General features: G+C 49.7%; 1 protein-coding gene across 1 annotated transcript in view; it reads left to right on the top strand.

The window, feature by feature from the left end:
• Frl (formin-like protein) overlaps positions 1 to 17,732 on the top strand; it is a 370,619-nt gene that overhangs the window by 185,243 nt on the left and 167,644 nt on the right. Inside the window, exon 2 of the mRNA XM_071689853.1 lies at positions 10,230 to 10,400. Coding sequence (XP_071545954.1) covers positions 10,230 to 10,400 — 171 coding nt within the window. The remainder of the gene's footprint in view (positions 1 to 10,229; positions 10,401 to 17,732) is intronic.

The raw sequence follows: 17,732 nt of genomic DNA, 5'->3' as shown, positions 1-17,732 counted from the left end.
CTGAGATGTGCTAACTAACATGACCCAGTCATGGCAGAGATGTGCTAACTAACATGACCCAGTCATGGCTGAGATGTGCTAACTAACATGGCCCAGTCATGGCTGAGATGTGCTAACTAACATGGCCCAGTCATGGCTGAGATGTGCTAACTAACATGACCCAGTCATGGCTGAGATGTGCTAACTAACATGGCCCAGTCATGGCTGAGATGTGCTAACTAACATGGCCCAGTCATGGCTGAGATGTGCTAACTAACATGGCCCAGTCATGGCAGAGATGTGCTAACTAACATGGCCCAGTCATGGCTGAGATGTGCTAACTAACATGGCCCAGTCATGGCAGAGATGTGCTAACTAACATGGCCCAGTCATGACTGAGATGTGCTAACTAACATGACCCAGTCATGGCTGAGATGTGCTAACTAACATGGCCCAATCATGACTGAGATGTGCTAACTAACATGACCCAGTCATGGCTGAGATGTGCTAACTAACATGGCCCAGTCATGACTGAGATGTGCTAACTAACATGGCCCAGTCATGGCTGAGATGTGCTAACTAACATGACCCAGTCATGGCTGAGATGTGCTAACTAACATGGCCCAGTCATGGCTGAGATGTGCTAACTAACATGGCCCAGTCATGACTGAGATGTGCTAACTAACATGACCCAGTCATGGCTGAGATGTGCTAACTAACATGGCCCAGTCATGACTGAGATGTGCTAACTAACATGGCCCAGTCATGGCTGAGATGTGCTAACTAACATGGCCCAGTCATGGCTGAGATGTGCTAACTAACATGACCCAGTCATGGCAGAGATGTGCTAACTAACATGGCCCAGTCATGACTGAGATGTGCTAACTAACATGACCCAGTCATGGCAGAGATGTGCTAACTAACATGGCCCAGTCATGACTGAGATGTGCTAACTAACATGACCCAGTCATGGCTGAGATGTGCTAACTAACATGGCCCAGTCATGACTGAGATGTGCTAACTAACATGGCCCAGTCATGGCTGAGATGTGCTAACTAACATGGCCCAGTCATGGCTGAGATGTGCTAACTAACATGACCCAGTCATGGCAGAGATGTGCTAACTAACATGGCCCAGTCATGGCTGAGATGTGCTAACTAACATGGCCCAGTCATGGCTGAGATGTGCTAACTAACATGACCCAGTCATGGCTGAGATGTGCTAACTAACATGACCCAGTCATGGCAGAGATGTGCTAACTAACATGACCCAGTCATGGCTGAGATGTGCTAACTAACATGGCCCAGTCATGACTGAGATGTGCTAACTAACATGGCCCAGTCATGACTGAGATGTGCTAACTAACATGGCCCAGTCATGGCTGAGATGTGCTAACTAACATGACCCAGTCATGACTGAGATGTGCTAACTAACATGGCCCAGTCATGGCTGAGATGTGCTAACTAACATGGCCCAGTCATGACTGAGATGTGCTAACTAACATGGCCCAGTCATGGCTGAGATGTGCTAACTAGCATGACCCAGTCATGGCTGAGATGTGCTAACTAACATGGCCCAGTCATGGCTGAGATGTGCTAACTAACATGACCCAGTCATGGCTGAGATGTGCTAACTAACATGGCCCAGTCATGGCTGAGATGTGCTAACTAACATGGCCCAGTCATGACTGAGATGTGCTAACTAACATGACCCAGTCATGGCTGAGATGTGCTAACTAACATGGCCCAGTCATGGCTGAGATGTGCTAACTAACATGGCCCAGTCATGGCTGAGATGTGCTAACTAACATGACCCAGTCATGGCTGAGATGTGCTAACTAACATGACCCAGTCATGGCAGAGATGTGCTAACTAACATGACCCAGTCATGGCTGAGATGTGCTAACTAACATGGCCCAGTCATGGCTGAGATGTGCTAACTAACATGGCCCAGTCATGGCTGAGATGTGCTAACTAACATGACCCAGTCATGGCTGAGATGTGCTAACTAACATGGCCCAGTCATGACTGAGATGTGCTAACTAACATGACCCAGTCATGGCTGAGATGTGCTAACTAACATGGCCCAGTCATGGCAGAGATGTGCTAACTAACATGGCCCAGTCATGGCTGAGATGTGCTAACTAACATGACCCAGTCATGGCTGAGATGTGCTAACTAACATGACCCAGTCATGGCAGAGATGTGCTAACTAACATGACCCAGTCATGGCTGAGATGTGCTAACTAACATGGCCCAGTCATGGCTGAGATGTGCTAACTAACATGGCCCAGTCATGGCTGAGATGTGCTAACTAACATGACCCAGTCATGGCTGAGATGTGCTAACTAACATGGCCCAGTCATGGCTGAGATGTGCTAACTAACATGGCCCAGTCATGGCTGAGATGTGCTAACTAACATGACCCAGTCATGGCTGAGATGTGCTAACTAACATGACCCAATCATGGCTGAGATGTGCTAACTAACATGGCCCAGTCATGGCTGAGATGTGCTAACTAACATGACCCAGTCATGGCTGAGATGTGCTAACTAACATGACCCAGTCATGGCTGAGATGTGCTAACTAACATGACCCAGTCATGGCTGAGATGTACTGTCACTGACCCATGACACCAGGTACGGTAACATGTCACGCCTTCATACTTCAGAGTCGTACCGTCACACTGCTCCAGGGTCGTACCGTCACACTGATCCAGGGTCGTACCGTCACACTGGTCCAGGATCGCACCGTCATACTGCTCCAGGGTCGTACCGTCACACTGCTCCAGGGTCGTACCGTCACACTGCTCCAGGGTCGTACCGTCACACTGCTCCAGGGTCGTACCGTCACATTGCTCAAGGATCGTACCGTCACGGTGCTCTAGGGTCGTACCGTCACACTGCACTAGGGTCGCACCGTCACACTGCACTAGGGACGTACCGTCACACTGCTCCAGGGTCATACCGTCACACTGCACTAGGGTCGTACCGTCACACCGCTCCAGGATCGTACCATCACGCTGCACTAGGGTCGTACCGTCACACTGCACTAGGATCGTACCGTCACACTGCTCTAGGGTCGTACCGTCACACTGCTCTAGGGTCGTACCGTCACACTGCACTAGGGTCGTACCGTCACACTGCACTAGAATCTTACCGTCACACCACTAGGGTCGTACCGTCACACTGCACTAGGGTCGTACCGTCACACTGCTCCAGGGTCGTACCGTCACACTGCACTAGGGTCGTACCGTCACACCACTCCAGGATCGTTCCATCACACTGCACTAGGGTCGTACCGTCACACTGCACTAGGATCGTACCGTCACACTGCACTAGGTCGTACCGTCACACTGCACTAGGATCGTACCGTCACACTGCTCCAGGATCGTACCGTCACCCTGCACTAGGATCGTACCGTCACACCACTAGGGTCGTACCGTCACACCACTAGGGTCGTACCGTCACACTGCACTAGGGTCGTACCGTCACACTGCTCCAGGGTCGTACCGTCACACTGCACAAGGGTCGTACCGTCACACCGCTCCAGGATCGTACCATCACACTGCACTAGGGTCGTACCGTCACACTGCACTAGGGTCGTAGCGTCACACTGCTCCAGAGTCGTATCGTGGCCCTCACTGGGGAAGCGGTTGGTTGGTTGGGGGCGTGGGTTGGGGGTGTGGGTTGGGGGCGTGGGTTGAGGTGTGGGTTAGGGGTGTGGGTTGGGGGCGTGGGTTGGGGGCGTGGGTTAGGGGTGTGGGTTGGGGGTGTGGGTTGGGGGTGTGGGTTGAGGTGTGGGTTGGGGGCGTGGGTTGGAGGCGTGGGTTGGGGTGTGGGTTGGGGGCGTGGGTTGGGGGCGTGGGTTGAGGTGTGGGTTGGGGGTGTGGGTTGGGGGCGTGGGTTGGGGGCGTGGGTTGAGGTGTGGGTTGGGGGCGTGGGTTGAGGTGTGGGTTGGAGGCGTGGGTTGGGGCGTGGGTTTGGGGGTGTGGGTTGGAGGCGTGGGTTGGGGTGTGGGTTGGAGGCGTGGGTTGGGGTGTGGGTTGGGGGTGTGGGTTGGGGGTGTGGGTTGGGGGCGTGGGTTGGGGGTGTGGGTTGAGGTGTGGGTTGGGGTGTGGGTTGGGGGCGTGGGTTGGGGGTGTGGGTTGGGGGCGTGGGTTGGAGGCGTGGGTTGGGGGTGTGGGTTGGGGGCATGGGTTGAGGTGTGGGTTGGGGGTGTGGGTTGGGGGCGTGGGGTGGGGGGGGGGGTGGGGGGGGGGGTGGGGTGGGGGGGGGGGTGGGGGGGGGTGGGGGGGGGGGGGGGGGTGGGGGGGGGGGGGGGGGTGGGGGGGGGGGGTGGGGGGGGTGGGGGGGGGGGGGGGGGGGTGGGGGGGGGGGGGGGGGGTGGGGGGGGGGGGGGGGGGGGGGTGGGGGGGGGGGGGGGGGGGGGTCGTGTGGGGGGGGGGGGGGGGTGGGGGGGGGGGGGGGGGGGTGGGGGGGGGGGGGGGGGGGGGGGGGGGGGGTGGGGGGGGGGGGGGGGTGGGGGGGGGGGGGGGGGGGGGGGGGGGGGGGGGGGGGGGGGGGGGGGGGGGGGGGGGGGGGGGGGGGGGGGGGGGGGGGGGGGGGGGGGGGGGGGGGGGGGGGGGGGGGGGGGGGGGGGGGGGGGGGGGGGGGGGGGGGGGGGGGGGGGGGGGGGGGGGGGGGGGGGGGGGGGGGGGGGGGGGGGGGGGTTGGGGGCGTGGGTTGGGGGCGTGGGTTGGGGGCGTGGGTTGAGGTGTGGGTTGGGGTGTGGGTTGGGGGTGTGGGTTGGGGGTGTGGGTTGGGGGTGTGGGTTGGGGGCGTGGGTTGGGGGTGTGGGTTGGAGGCGTGGGTTGGGGGTGTGGGTTGGGGCGTGGGTTGAGGTGTGGGTTGGGGTGTGGGTTGGGGGTGTGGGTTGGGGGTGTGGGTTGGGGGCGTGGGTTGGGGGCGTGGGTTGGAGGCGTGGGTTGAGGTGTGGGTTGGGGGTGTGGGTTGGGGGTGTGGGTTGGGGGCGTGGGTTGAGGTGTGGGTTGGGGGCGTGGGTTGGGGGCGTGGGTTGGGGTGTGGGTTGGAGGCGTGGGTTGGAGGCGTGGGTTGGGGTGTGGGTTGAGGTGTGGGTTGGGGCGTGGGTTGGAGGCGTGGGTTGAGGTGTGGGTTGGGGGCGTGGGTTGGAGGCGTGGGTTGAGGTGTGTGGGTTAGAGCCAGCGAGCCAGCCAGCCAGCCAGCTGGGGGTGTGGAGGGTGGTTCAGCGGTGGGGCGTCGAACGTCAATGTTATCTTATGATTCATGATATCAGGAAGGAGGCGGCCACAACTGAGGTACGCTCTGCTCTTGTCACTCACTCTTCCCCCACACCCCACACACCCCACACACACCCCACACCCCACACCCCACACACACACACACACACACACACACCCCACACCCCACACCCACACACACCCCACACCCCACACCCCACACACACACACACACACACACACACACCCCACACCCCACACCCACACACACCCCACACCCCACACCCCACACACACACACACACACACACACACACACACACACACACACACACACACACACACCGTGTGCAGAAAGCTGGCCCACTGGACCACCTGGTCCCTCTCACGTGACTGGAATGATCTCAGTCACCCGTGTTACACCAGTGGGGGCATGACAGTTCCCCCACTTCACCAGTGGGGGCATGACAGTTCCCCCACTTCACCAGTGGGGGCATGACAGTTCCCCCACTTCACCAGTGGGGGCATGACAGTTCCCCCACTTCACCAGTGGGGGCATGACAGTTCCCCCACTTCACCAGTGGGGGCATGACAGTTCCCCCACTTCACCAGTGGGGGCATGACAGTTCCCCCACTTCACCAGTGGGGGCATGACAGTTCCCCCACTTCACCAGTGGGGGCATGACAGTTTCCCCCCCCTTCACCAGTGGGGGCATGACAGTTTCCCCCCCTTCACCAGTGGGGGCATGACAGTTCCCCCCACTTCAAGAGGAAAACGATCATTATGGTTCTCTCTCTCTCTCTCTCTCTCTCTCTCTCTCTCTCTCTCTCTCTCTCTCTCTCTCTCTCTCTCTCTCTCTCTCTCTCTCTCGTGTGTGGTGAGGGGAGGCAAGGTGTGTTATCATCGTGTGATGACGGGAGGCTGGCAGTGGGTTATTATCAGTGTTATCATTTCCTGTGGGAGGAAAGTACGACTTCCGCTTCTCGTTTCCTTAAGGTCGATAATTGGGGTGTAGCCACCTCCCTTAACCCCCTCCCCCCCCCCCCGCTACCACCACACACAGGGGGGGTGATTCATGCAACCCCCACCCCCCACCCCCCCACCCTATCACCACCTGCAGGTGCTTCGTGCCCCCCCCCCGCCCCCCCCCTTTCCCCCATGCTACCCCTTCTCCTACTATCACCCCGGGGGGGGGGGGGGGAGGGGGGCGTTCGTGCTACCCCCTTCCCCACTGAACACGACCCACAGGGGTTATTCATGCCAACCACCTTTCCCACCTACCCCAAGGAGCGTTTCATTCACCTCTTCTCACCTATGATAAAGATGCTTGAAGCCTCCCTTCCCACCTACCACCACCCACAGAGGTGCTTCATAACCCTCTCCCACCCACACAGGGATGCTTCATACCCCTCCCTCTCCCACAACCTAGTAAGGTGCTTCATAACCTTCTCCCACCTATCACCACCTGTTGAGGTGCTTCATAACCTTCTCCCACCTATCACCACCTGTTGAGGTGCTTCATAACCTTCTCCCACCTATCACCACTTGTTGAGGTGCTTCATACTCCCTCCCACCTATCACCACCTGTTGAGGTGCTTCATAACCTTCTCCCACCTATCACCACCTGTTGAGGTGCTTCATAACCTTCTCCCACCTATCACCACTTGTTGAGGTGCTTCATAACCTTCTCCCACCTATCACCACCTGTTGAGGTGCTTCATAACCTTCTCCCACCTATCACCACCTGTTGAGGTGCTTCATAACCTTCTCCCACCTATCACCACTTGTTGAGGTGCTTCATAACCTTCTCCCACCTATCACCACCTGTTGAGGTGCTTCATACTCCCTCCCACCTATCACCACTTGTTGAGGTGCTTCATAACCTTCTCCCACCTATCACCACTTGTTGAGGTGCTTCATAACCTTCTCCCACCTATCATCACTTGTTGAGGTGCTTCATAACCTTCTCCCACCTATCACCACTTGTTGAGGTGCTTCATAACCTTCTCCCACCTATCACCACCTGTTGAGGTGCTTCATAACCTTCTCCCACCTATCACCACTTGTTGAGGTGCTTCATAACCTTCTCCCACCTATCACCACCTGTTGAGGTGCTTCATAACCTTCTCCCACCTATCACCACCTGTTGAGGTGCTTCATAACCTTCTCCCACCTATCACCACTTGTTGAGGTGCTTCATACTCCCTCCCACCTATCACCACTTGTTGAGGTGCTTCATAACCTTCTCCCACCTATCACCACTTGTTGAGGTGCTTCATAACCTTCTCCCACCTATCACCACCTGTTGAGGTGCTTCATACTCCCTCCCACCTATCACCACTTGTTGAGGTGCTTCATAACCTTCTCCCACCTATCACCACTTGTTGAGGTGCTTCATAACCTTCTCCCACCTATCACCACTTGTTGAGGTGCTTCATACTCCCTCCCACCTATCACCACTTGTTGAGGTGCTTCATAACCTTCTCCCACCTGTCACCACTTGTTGAGGTGCTTCATAACCTTCTCCCACCTATCACCACTTGTTGAGGTGCTTCATACTCCTTCCCACCTATCACCACTTGTTGAGGTGCTTCATAACCTTCTCCCACCTATCACCACTTGTTGAGGTGCTTCATAACCTTCTCCCACCTATCACCACCTGTTGAGGTGCTTCATAACCTTCTCCCACCTATCACCACTTGTTGAGGTGCTTCATAACCTTCTCCCACCTATCACCACTTGTTGAGGTGCTTCATACTCCCTCCCACCTATCACCACTTGTTGAGGTGCTTCATAACCTTCTCCCACCTATCACCACTTGTTGAGGTGCTTCATACTCCCTCCCACCTATCACCACTTGTTGAGGTGCTTTATAACCTTCTCCCATCTATCACCTCTTGTTGAGGTGCTTCATAACCTTCTCCCACCTATCACCACTTGTTGAGGTGCTTCATAACCTTCTCCCACCTATCACCACTTGTTGAAGTGCTTCATAACCTTCTCCCACCTATCACCACCTGTTGAGGTGCTTCATAACCTTCTCCCACCTATCACCACTTGTTGAGGTGCTTCATAACCTTCTCCCACCTATCACCTCTTGTTGAGGTGCTTCATAACCTTCTCCCACCTATCACCACTTGTTGAGGTGCTTCATAACCTTCTCCCACCTATCACCACCTGTTGAGGTGCTTCATAACCTTCTCCCACCTATCACCACTTGTTGAGGTGCTTCATAACCTTCTCCCACCTATCACCACTTGTTGAGGTGCTTCATAACCTTCTCCCACCTATCACCTCTTGTTGAGGTGCTTCATAACCTTCTCCCACCTATCACCACTTGTTGAGGTGCTTCATAACCTTCTCCCACCTATCACCACCTGTTGAGGTGCTTCATAACCTTCTCCCACCTATCACCACCTGTTGAGGTGCTTCATAACCTTCTCCCACCTATCACCACCTGTTGAGGTGCTTCATAACCTTCTCCCACCTATCACCACCTGTTGAGGTGCTTCATACTCCCTCCCACCGACCACTCTCTCAGGGATGCTTCATATACCTCTCCCACCAACCGTCACCTACAGGGGTGCTTCATGCCTCGTTTCGACCTACCAGCACCTCGCTCCTTGCCACAGTTGTGTCAGCTATTTAGGTGGCCACCATGTTAATGCCCTCTTTATTGGTGTCCCCCATGGTGATATCCTCTTTATTGTTGCCCGCCTAGTTGATGTCGTCTGTATTGGTGTCCATTGTGTTGGTGAGGGCTATATGGGCCTGAGGGCTGTGGCTTCCAACAGCTTGGTCAATCAACAATCCCTTCCAACAGCCTGGGCCCAGCCCGGGCTCTGGGGTTGAAGACCCCCGAAGACTTCATCAGGTATCCACGAGGGACGTCCTTTGTATTGGTGTCCACCGCGTTGATGTTTTGGTGTCTATCACGTTGATGTTGATTTTCACCATGTTGGCATCCACATGATGTCTTTTATGGTGCTCACCATGTTGATGTCCTCTCTATGGCTGTCCACCATGCTGGTGTCTAATATTGCATTCCATTCTCTTGGTGACCAGTATATTGGTATCCCGCCTGTTGGGTTTCCATTATATTGATGTCCAGCCTGTTGGTGTCCATCCTGTTGGCACGCACACCTTACTATTGGTGACCATACAGGTGGAGACTGTATTGGCACATTCAGAGAGGGCATAGTAGGAGAAAAAGTGATATGACTCTTCAAGGTACAAACACTCTCACCCTAACATCACAAGGTAGACAAAATGGCTGAGTTAGCAATGACCACAGATCTTTTATGGCCCTTATTGGTGGAGGTAAAGGAGCTGAACTATTGGAAGTAGTTGAAATCACTGAGGCGGTACTCCGTATACAGAGCACAGAGGTGTTTTATTATTGACACATAGAAAATCTTAGAAGCTAAGGTCCCAAACTTATGCTCATAAATTGAAGTTAAGTGAACAGCAAGGTGAGACTCACAGGTACATAGATCCAGGAATATGAATTTATATTAGCTACTGTGAAAAACAGGATGAGGTGTTCAGTAAATTTCTAGAGTGCACTGGACAAGTATCTACAAAGTTTACCAGACCAGCTAGGTTGTGGGGGCTATGTAGGCATAAGGGCTGTAGATTCCAACCACATGGTTGACCAACAACCAAATCCAGCAGCCTGTACCCAGCCTGAGCTGTGGTGTAAGGCCTCCCAAGGCCTTACCAGGTATTCATTAGGCATCTTTATTATGGCTCTCGGGAACTCCAGGTACAGTAGTGTTCTACATGGTGTTTTGTGTATTGTTTATTCCTTTCCTATTTTTTCTTCAGAATTTATGTGTGTGGGTATGGGAATTTTTTTTTTCTTAAGTTTTAACAAGATTGTTGAGAGTATATATATGCGTTTAGTGGTTGTTGGGCTGTATTTGATTTATTTGCTATGTGTGTGGTATAGTATGTTTATCATGGTGTATACAGATTAATGGTATGTTGATATTGTTATGTTTGTGTTGCAGGCATCAATGGACTTGCCGCCAGACAAAGCCAAACTATTGAAGCAGTATGATGATGTCAAAAAATGGGACATGATCTGTGACCAGGAGCGGGTGAGCGCCAAGGATCCACCAGCACACTACCTCAACAAACTCAAAACCTACCTCGACCCCAAGGCTTCCAGATCCAGCAGGGTAAGTACTGGACCTGCTCCTTCTACTCCTAGGGTATTGTATTGTTGCTTCTGCTAGTATGCTATTTCCAGGTCTAATAGGGGACAATTGGTTTTGCTCCTTCATTGATAGTATGTTATATTGGTACTATGTATGGTGCCTTACCTTCAGGTCTAGCAAGGTAAGCAGTGAGCTTATTCCTCCATTCTCTTTGTGTTTCATTGGTGCCATCCTTAGCATACTACACTAAGTCTAGTGGGGTGTAGTTTACTGAATTGCAAGAGGAAAATCTGTTACAGGACAGCAGAACACTGTACTTACTGTATTAATATGAAAAATTCCATGACTGGCAGTGCCTCACACTTACTTTGGGTGTTGCAGTAGATAGTGTCAGCAAATTGTACAGTCTGATGGCTTCTACAGTGATCAGAAACTCTAGTGGCATCAGGAGCTTGTCCCCATGGTAAGTTGAACACAGCAGCTGGTGGTCGTAGCCCCCAGGATTTTGGCAATGTCTAGATCACCATTAAAGCTCCCACCTACATGACCAAGCAAAGCATTGCATTCACACAGATGAGTCCAAATCAAAACAGATAGGCAGGTTGATGAGGATGCACCTGATTGGATGACTCCTGGGAGATGCAAGACATGCTATGTTGTAAAGATAACTCTCTTTTAGGGAATGCTTTCACACTGGTGAGTCTAAACCAAACCTTGATGAAGCAGGTGATGAGCAAGCACTGCTGGGTGATGCACAGTGAATGCAGGACAGGTACTTCACCAAGACCTCACTAGGTGCTGGTGCCATGGTATCTGTCTTTATGGAATTGGGTTCATATTAAAGAGTTCCATCTGAGATGAAGTAGGATGACTGGGATAAGACAGAGATTCAAATTTAGTTATGGAAGAATACAGAGAAAGTGGAGGCCAGGACACTGTAAGCACAGACATGATTGCAGAAAGAGACAGAGACATTGACTCAGGTATGTATAGAGAAAGGGAGAAAGTGGGGGCCAAGAAACTTCTAGCACAGACGTAGGTGCAGGAGACAGAGACATTGACTCAAGTATTGAAGGAGAGGGGGAGAAAAAAAAGTGGAAGCCAGGAAACTCCTAAGCCTGACCATGGCTACTGAGAGTGTAAAATGGGATGTAGTGAATGACAAATTCATGGGGGGTACAGAGTCTGTAGGTATTTTGGTAAGGGAAAGTGCATGTAAGGCAAAGTTGGTATATCTTATTGGGGAAAATGTTGGTTTGAACACCCTAGAAAATGTTTGAACTGGCTTAAGGAAGGTGAATGCTAGTGTGGGGAAGGATGCAGATTTTGCCATCCAGAATTGTGCAAATCATTACTAGAGACTAGGCGCTGCTCAAACAAATACTGTTGGGACTACCACATATCGGGGACAATAAGACATATTCCGTGCCCACTACAATATGTATCCTTTTGTAGACTCGGACACAGGGCCAAACAGAGCCAGGGAAGAACTACCAGAGGAGGATTTGGCACTGGACGCTCTTTTCAGAATAATATAGAAACTTAAAGCATTTTGTCAAGTTCATTAGAACACAGCAGATTGACCCCAAGCAACAGAAAGTCAAGCCATTTAACATCCTTTCTATATACCAATGTACATTGACTTCATTTTTTTTTCTTTTTTTTTTTTTTTTTGTCGCTGTCTCCCGTTTTTGCGAGGTAGCGCAAGGAAACAAACGAAAGAAATGGCCCAACCCACCCCCATACACATGTATATACATACGTCCACACACGCAAATATACATACCTACACCGCTTTCCATGGTTTACCCCAGACGTTTCACATGCCTTGATTCAACCCACTGACAGCACGTCAACCCTGGTATACCACATCGCTCCAATTCACTCTATTCCTTGCCCTCCTTTCACCCTCCTGCATGTTCAGGCCCCGATTACACAAAATCTTTTTCACTCCATCTTTCCACCTCCAATTTGGTCTCCCTCTTCTCCTCGTTCCCTCCACCTCCGACACATATATCCTCTTGGTCAATCTTTCCTCACTCATTCTCTCCATGTGCCCAAACCATTTCAAAACACCCTCTTCTGCTCTCTCAACCACGCTCTTTTTATTTCCACACATCTCTCTTACCCTTACATTACTTACTCGATCAAACCACCTCACACCACACATTGTCCTCAAACATCTCATTTCCAGCACATCCATCCTCCTGCGCACAACTCTATCCATAGCCCACGCCTCGCAACCATACAACATTGTTGGAACCACTATTCCTTCAAACATACCCATTTTTGCTTTCCGAGATAATGTTCTCGACTTCCACACATTCTTCAAGGCTCCCAGAATTTTCGCCCCCTCCCCCACCCTATGATCCACTTCCGCTTCCATGGTTCCGTCCGCAGCCAGATCCACTCCCAGATATCTAAAACACTTCACTTCCTCCAGTTTTTCTCCATTCAAACTCACCTCCCAATTGACTTGACTCTCAACCCTACTGTACCTAATAACCTTGCTCTTATTCACATTTACTCTTAACTTTCTTCTTCCACACACTTTTCCAAACTCAGTCACCAGCTTCTGCAGTTTCTCACATGAATCAGCCACCAGCGCTGTATCATCAGCGAACAACAACTGACTCACTTCCCAAGCTCTCTCATCCCCAACAGACTTCATACTTGCCCCTCTTTCCAAAACTCTTGCATTCACCTCCCTAACAACCCCATCCATAAACAAATTAAACAACCATGGAGACATCACACACCCCTGCCGCAAACCTACATTCACTGAGAACCAATCACTTTCCTTTCTTCCTACACGTACACATGCCTTACATCCTCGATAAAAACTTTTCACTGCTTCTAACACCTTGCCTCCCACACCATATATTCTTAATACCTTCCACAGAGCATCTCTATCAACTCTATCATATGCCTTCTCCAGATCCATAAAAGCTACATACAAATCCATTTGCTTTACTAAGTATTTCTCACATACATTCTTCAGTTACAAAGAACAAATAGAATCCCACATAAGTAGCTCTGAGCAAGTCAATTGCAGTATTTGTGGCCTTCACTGAAGTACACATTAAAGATCATATGAACAGAAGTGTGGATCCCAAACTACCACCTGTATAGATGCAACAGGATCTGGAGAAGGGATATGAGAGGATTGATAGAGATGCTTTGTGGGAGGTTTTAAGAGTATATGGTGTGGGAGGTAAGTTGCTAGAAGCAGTGAAGTTTTTACCAAGGATGTAAAGCATGTGTACGAGTAGAAAGAGCGGAGAGTGATTGGTTCCCAGTGAATGTTGGTGTGTGGTATGGATGTGTGATGTCCCCATGGTTGTTTAATTTGTTTATAGAAGGGTTGGTTAGGGAGGTAAATGCAAGAGTTTTGGAGAAAGGGGTGAGTATGCAGTCTGTTGTGGATGAGAGGGCCTGGGAAGTAAGTCAGTTGTTGTTCACTGATGATACATCTCTGGTGGCTGATTCAGGTGAGAAACTGCAGAGGTTGGTGACTGAGTTTGGAAAAGCGTTTGAAAGGAGAAAGTTGAGAGTAAATGTGAATAAGAGCAAGGTTATAAGTTCAGTAGGATTGAAGGACAAGTTAATTGGGATGTAAGTTTGAATGGAGAAAATTGGAGGAAGTGAAGTGTTTTAGATATGTGGGAGTGGACTTAGTAGCGGATGGAAGTATGAAAGCAGAAGTGAATCACAGGTTTTGGGAGGGGGCTTAGATTCTGGGAACGATGAAGAATGTGTGGATGGCAAGAACATTATCTCGGAAAGCAAAAATGGGTATGTTTGAAGGAATAGTATTTCCAACAATGTTATATTGTTGCAAGGCATGGGCTATGGATGGGGTTGTATGGAGGAGGGTGGATGTGTTGGAAATGAAATGTTTGAGAACAATATGTGGTTTGAGGCGGTTTGATCGAGTGAGTAATGCAAGGGTAAGAGAGATGTGTGGTAATAAAAAGAGTGCAATTGAGAGAGCAGAAGAGGGTGTGTTGAAATGATTTGGACATATGGAGAGAATGAGAGAGGAAAGCTTGACAAAGAGGATGTATGTGTCAGAGGTGGAGGGAACAAGGAGAAGTGGGAGACCAAATAGGAGGTGGAAGGATGGAGTGAAATAGATTTTGAGCAATTGGGGCCTTAACGTACAGGAGGGTGAAAGGCTTGCTAGGAATAGAGTGAATTGGAATGATGTGGTATACCAGAGTTGATGTGCTGTCACTGGACTGAACCAGGGCATGTGAAATGTCTGGGGTAAACCATGAAAGGTCTGTGGGGCCTGGATGTAGATAGGGAGCTGTGGTTTTGGTGCATTAAGAACCTTGGGGGACACCTCTGGTGTTGGAGAAAGGGGGTTGGGGGAGTTGATCCATCAACAACCACAGAGATAGATTTGCTGGAGAGGAAGCTAGATATGAAGGAGCAGAGTAAGGGAGGAAAGCCAAAAGAAGGGAGCTTAGAGACCAGACCCCAGTGCCACACCCTGTCAAAAGCTTTGGATATGTCAAGGGCATTACACATCAACTCCCCAAAATCTTTCAGAGATGATGACTAGACATTAGTGAGATAGAAAAGAATATCACCTGTGGATCTCGCCTTATGGAAGCCATAGTGGTGATTAGAGAGAGGACTGTGATTTTTGTCCAAGGATATGTGAGTTGAGGGATTCAACGATTTTGGAAATGGTAGGTGTTAAAGCAGTAGGATGATAGTTAGTGGGGTCAGAACAGTCACCCTTCTTAGGGATGGGATGCATCAGATCATGCTTTCAAGAAGGAAAAGTTTTTGTTTTTAAACAGAAACGGAACAGACAAGCAAGCACAGCAGCAAGTTCAGAGGCACACTTTTTTAGTACACAGGGATGGATGCCATGAGGACCATAAGCCTTACTTGCATCCAGAGAGAGATAGGACTTTTCAGACAGTCCAAAAAGAGATTATGGAGAGGGGCATGGGATTAGTGAGAGGAACACAGGGGGTGAAGGAATGTTAGTCATCTAAGGTGGAGTTAGAGGAGAAACGGGAACCAAAGAGAGTTGCTTTGTCTACAGCAGAAACAGCTATAGTATCATCAAAACAGAAAAGTGAAAGAATAGAGGTGCCCATAGCTAAAAACCAGATGATGAGAAGTTGTCGCACTTCCTTTCAATAAGGGAACACTTTCCCTGATGGGCAACATATTTGCAGTGATTACGGGCAGTGATAAAAGCTGAATGGAAGTCTCAGGAAGGAGAGTTTTTCCAAGCCCGATATGCCTGATCCCTTTCTTGAATGGCCTCAGAACAGGAATGGTTGAACCATGGATTGGATGAAGAGGTCACTTGTAGGAAGAGGGGATAAATGCTTTCATCCTGCAAGAATAACCTCTGCTATGCATTTGGTAGAGACAGAAGCATCAACATATAAGAGACAGTAATTCATCCAAGGAAAGTCAGAAAAAAAGTTACTCAACTTATTCCAGTCAGTTTTGTTCAGGTGCCAGCAGTATTTATGCTGGAGGGGGAGGTGCTGTTGAAATAGTTACATTTATGAGAAATGTGATCTGATGAACCAATTAGGAGTGAGATTGTGTACTTACAGCAGGATGGGCTTGAGGTGAAAAACAGATCCAGAATATCAGGAGATTGGTCACAAGGATCAGGAATATGGGTAGGATGTGAGAATGGAGGATGTGAGGGCTTCAATCCCTCTCCCATCCATATGTGAGGAATTCAATCATTCCTATGGTGAACATTGAAATCCCTAAGGTAGAGGATCTCATCTTGTGGATGAGAGGGTGCGATAGTCTCATGGCAGAAGTTCAGATAATCGAAGAAAGATATGAAAGTAGCATGATAAGGAGAGCACTAGGCAAAACAGAGGAAAAGTGTGGTAGTTGGGAGGCAGACTTTGAGCCACAAAACATCAAAGTTTGGGGACTCAAGGTCCTTGAGGTATGCCACAGGTGTGTTGGTGTTGGAATAAGTGCAAACACCTCCTTTGAACTGGAATCTCGAGTGGATATTATAGTTAGATATGAAAAAAGGATTAATGAGAACATCATTAGACAATTGTGTCTCAGAGAGAGGTAAGATATTAGAGGTATTAAACAGATGATCAACAGAGGAGAGGTTATTAGAGAGACCACAGATGTTGGTACAGTTAGTAGAAAGAAAGTGAGGGCTAACAGAGATGGAAAGGTCTTGGGAGGGGCTGGTACTACTACTGTCAAAGCCCTCCCTCTCATTGGCAGTAGAGTCAGGCAGAAACCAGATCATAACACCCCATGAGGCCAGGGAATAGGGGCCATAGATTTGTTGGACTCGTGATAATATTTGAAAATGTTCGAGTGGACAGGAATTGGCAAGAGTACTTATGTGAAAATGAGCAAGGTTTGATTAGGTGTGTAGTGGATATAAAGAGATGGCAGGACTAGCCCAGTAGTCCCATTTTGATGAGACAGAAAGTAAGACCAGCAATCCTGACATGGAGAGTGGAAGATGGTTCCAGGCAGCACTTTAATGCTCCTCAGATAGGACAGTAGTTGCACCCTGGGTGGCTGCTATCAACAGCCTATTAATTTTTTGCAGAATACTTGTATATATTTGTCTGCAATCCTTTCAGTGTGTTCTTAAGAATTATTGTACTGCCAGTTTGATTGTCCTATTTCTTCATTGTTGAGATGCTTTCAGATTTAAAACACTCTTCATGCCTTTTATTAATTGTTGATATATTCCAGACATCTTTTTTCCATATGTTTTACTGATGACCTTACAACAACAGTGCAGTAACTTTCTTCTTGTGTAATTGATGAACAGAGTTTTATTGTTAGCCCTCTGTCTCTTGTGACAGTATTCATGACCATGCCACTCAGTGTTTCAGAACAGTTCTCTATACTCTCCTTTACATCCTTATCTGTGTCTGAAATCATGATTACAAAGACACAAAGAGTATGGAAGGTAATACAGTTTCTAGCAGTACACCTGAACCATTTGCCACCAGTTTGAATTTTTATTGAAATTCTTTTTTATTCTCTAAAGACATTAGTTGTACTAGTATATTGTATAGTATGGAGACCCTAGCCATACCTGTACAGTTTGCCTCTTCCTGCTCTCATTGGTATACATAGGTGTCTTATGTCACAAAGAATTGTAATTAGTATTAATAAAGATTCTTGTTACCCATATAGCACTGTCTTACCCTGTGGAGACCCTATAGAGATGTCTTATGTCACAAGCAACTAAGATTAGCAGTGGGAGAAAATCCTAGTTTCTCAATTGCCCATGGAACATAATGAGGGAGGGTATGATCTTGGTGAATGCCCTACATCAGTTAGTGACTAATTAGAGATACTCTCTGG

Source organism: Panulirus ornatus, chromosome 47, assembly GCF_036320965.1.
Source record: "Panulirus ornatus isolate Po-2019 chromosome 47, ASM3632096v1, whole genome shotgun sequence".
Lineage (NCBI taxonomy): Eukaryota > Metazoa > Arthropoda > Malacostraca > Decapoda > Palinuridae > Panulirus > Panulirus ornatus.
The sequence above is the reverse complement of the archived record's forward strand: the minus strand, read 5'-3'. Positions and strand labels throughout refer to the sequence as shown.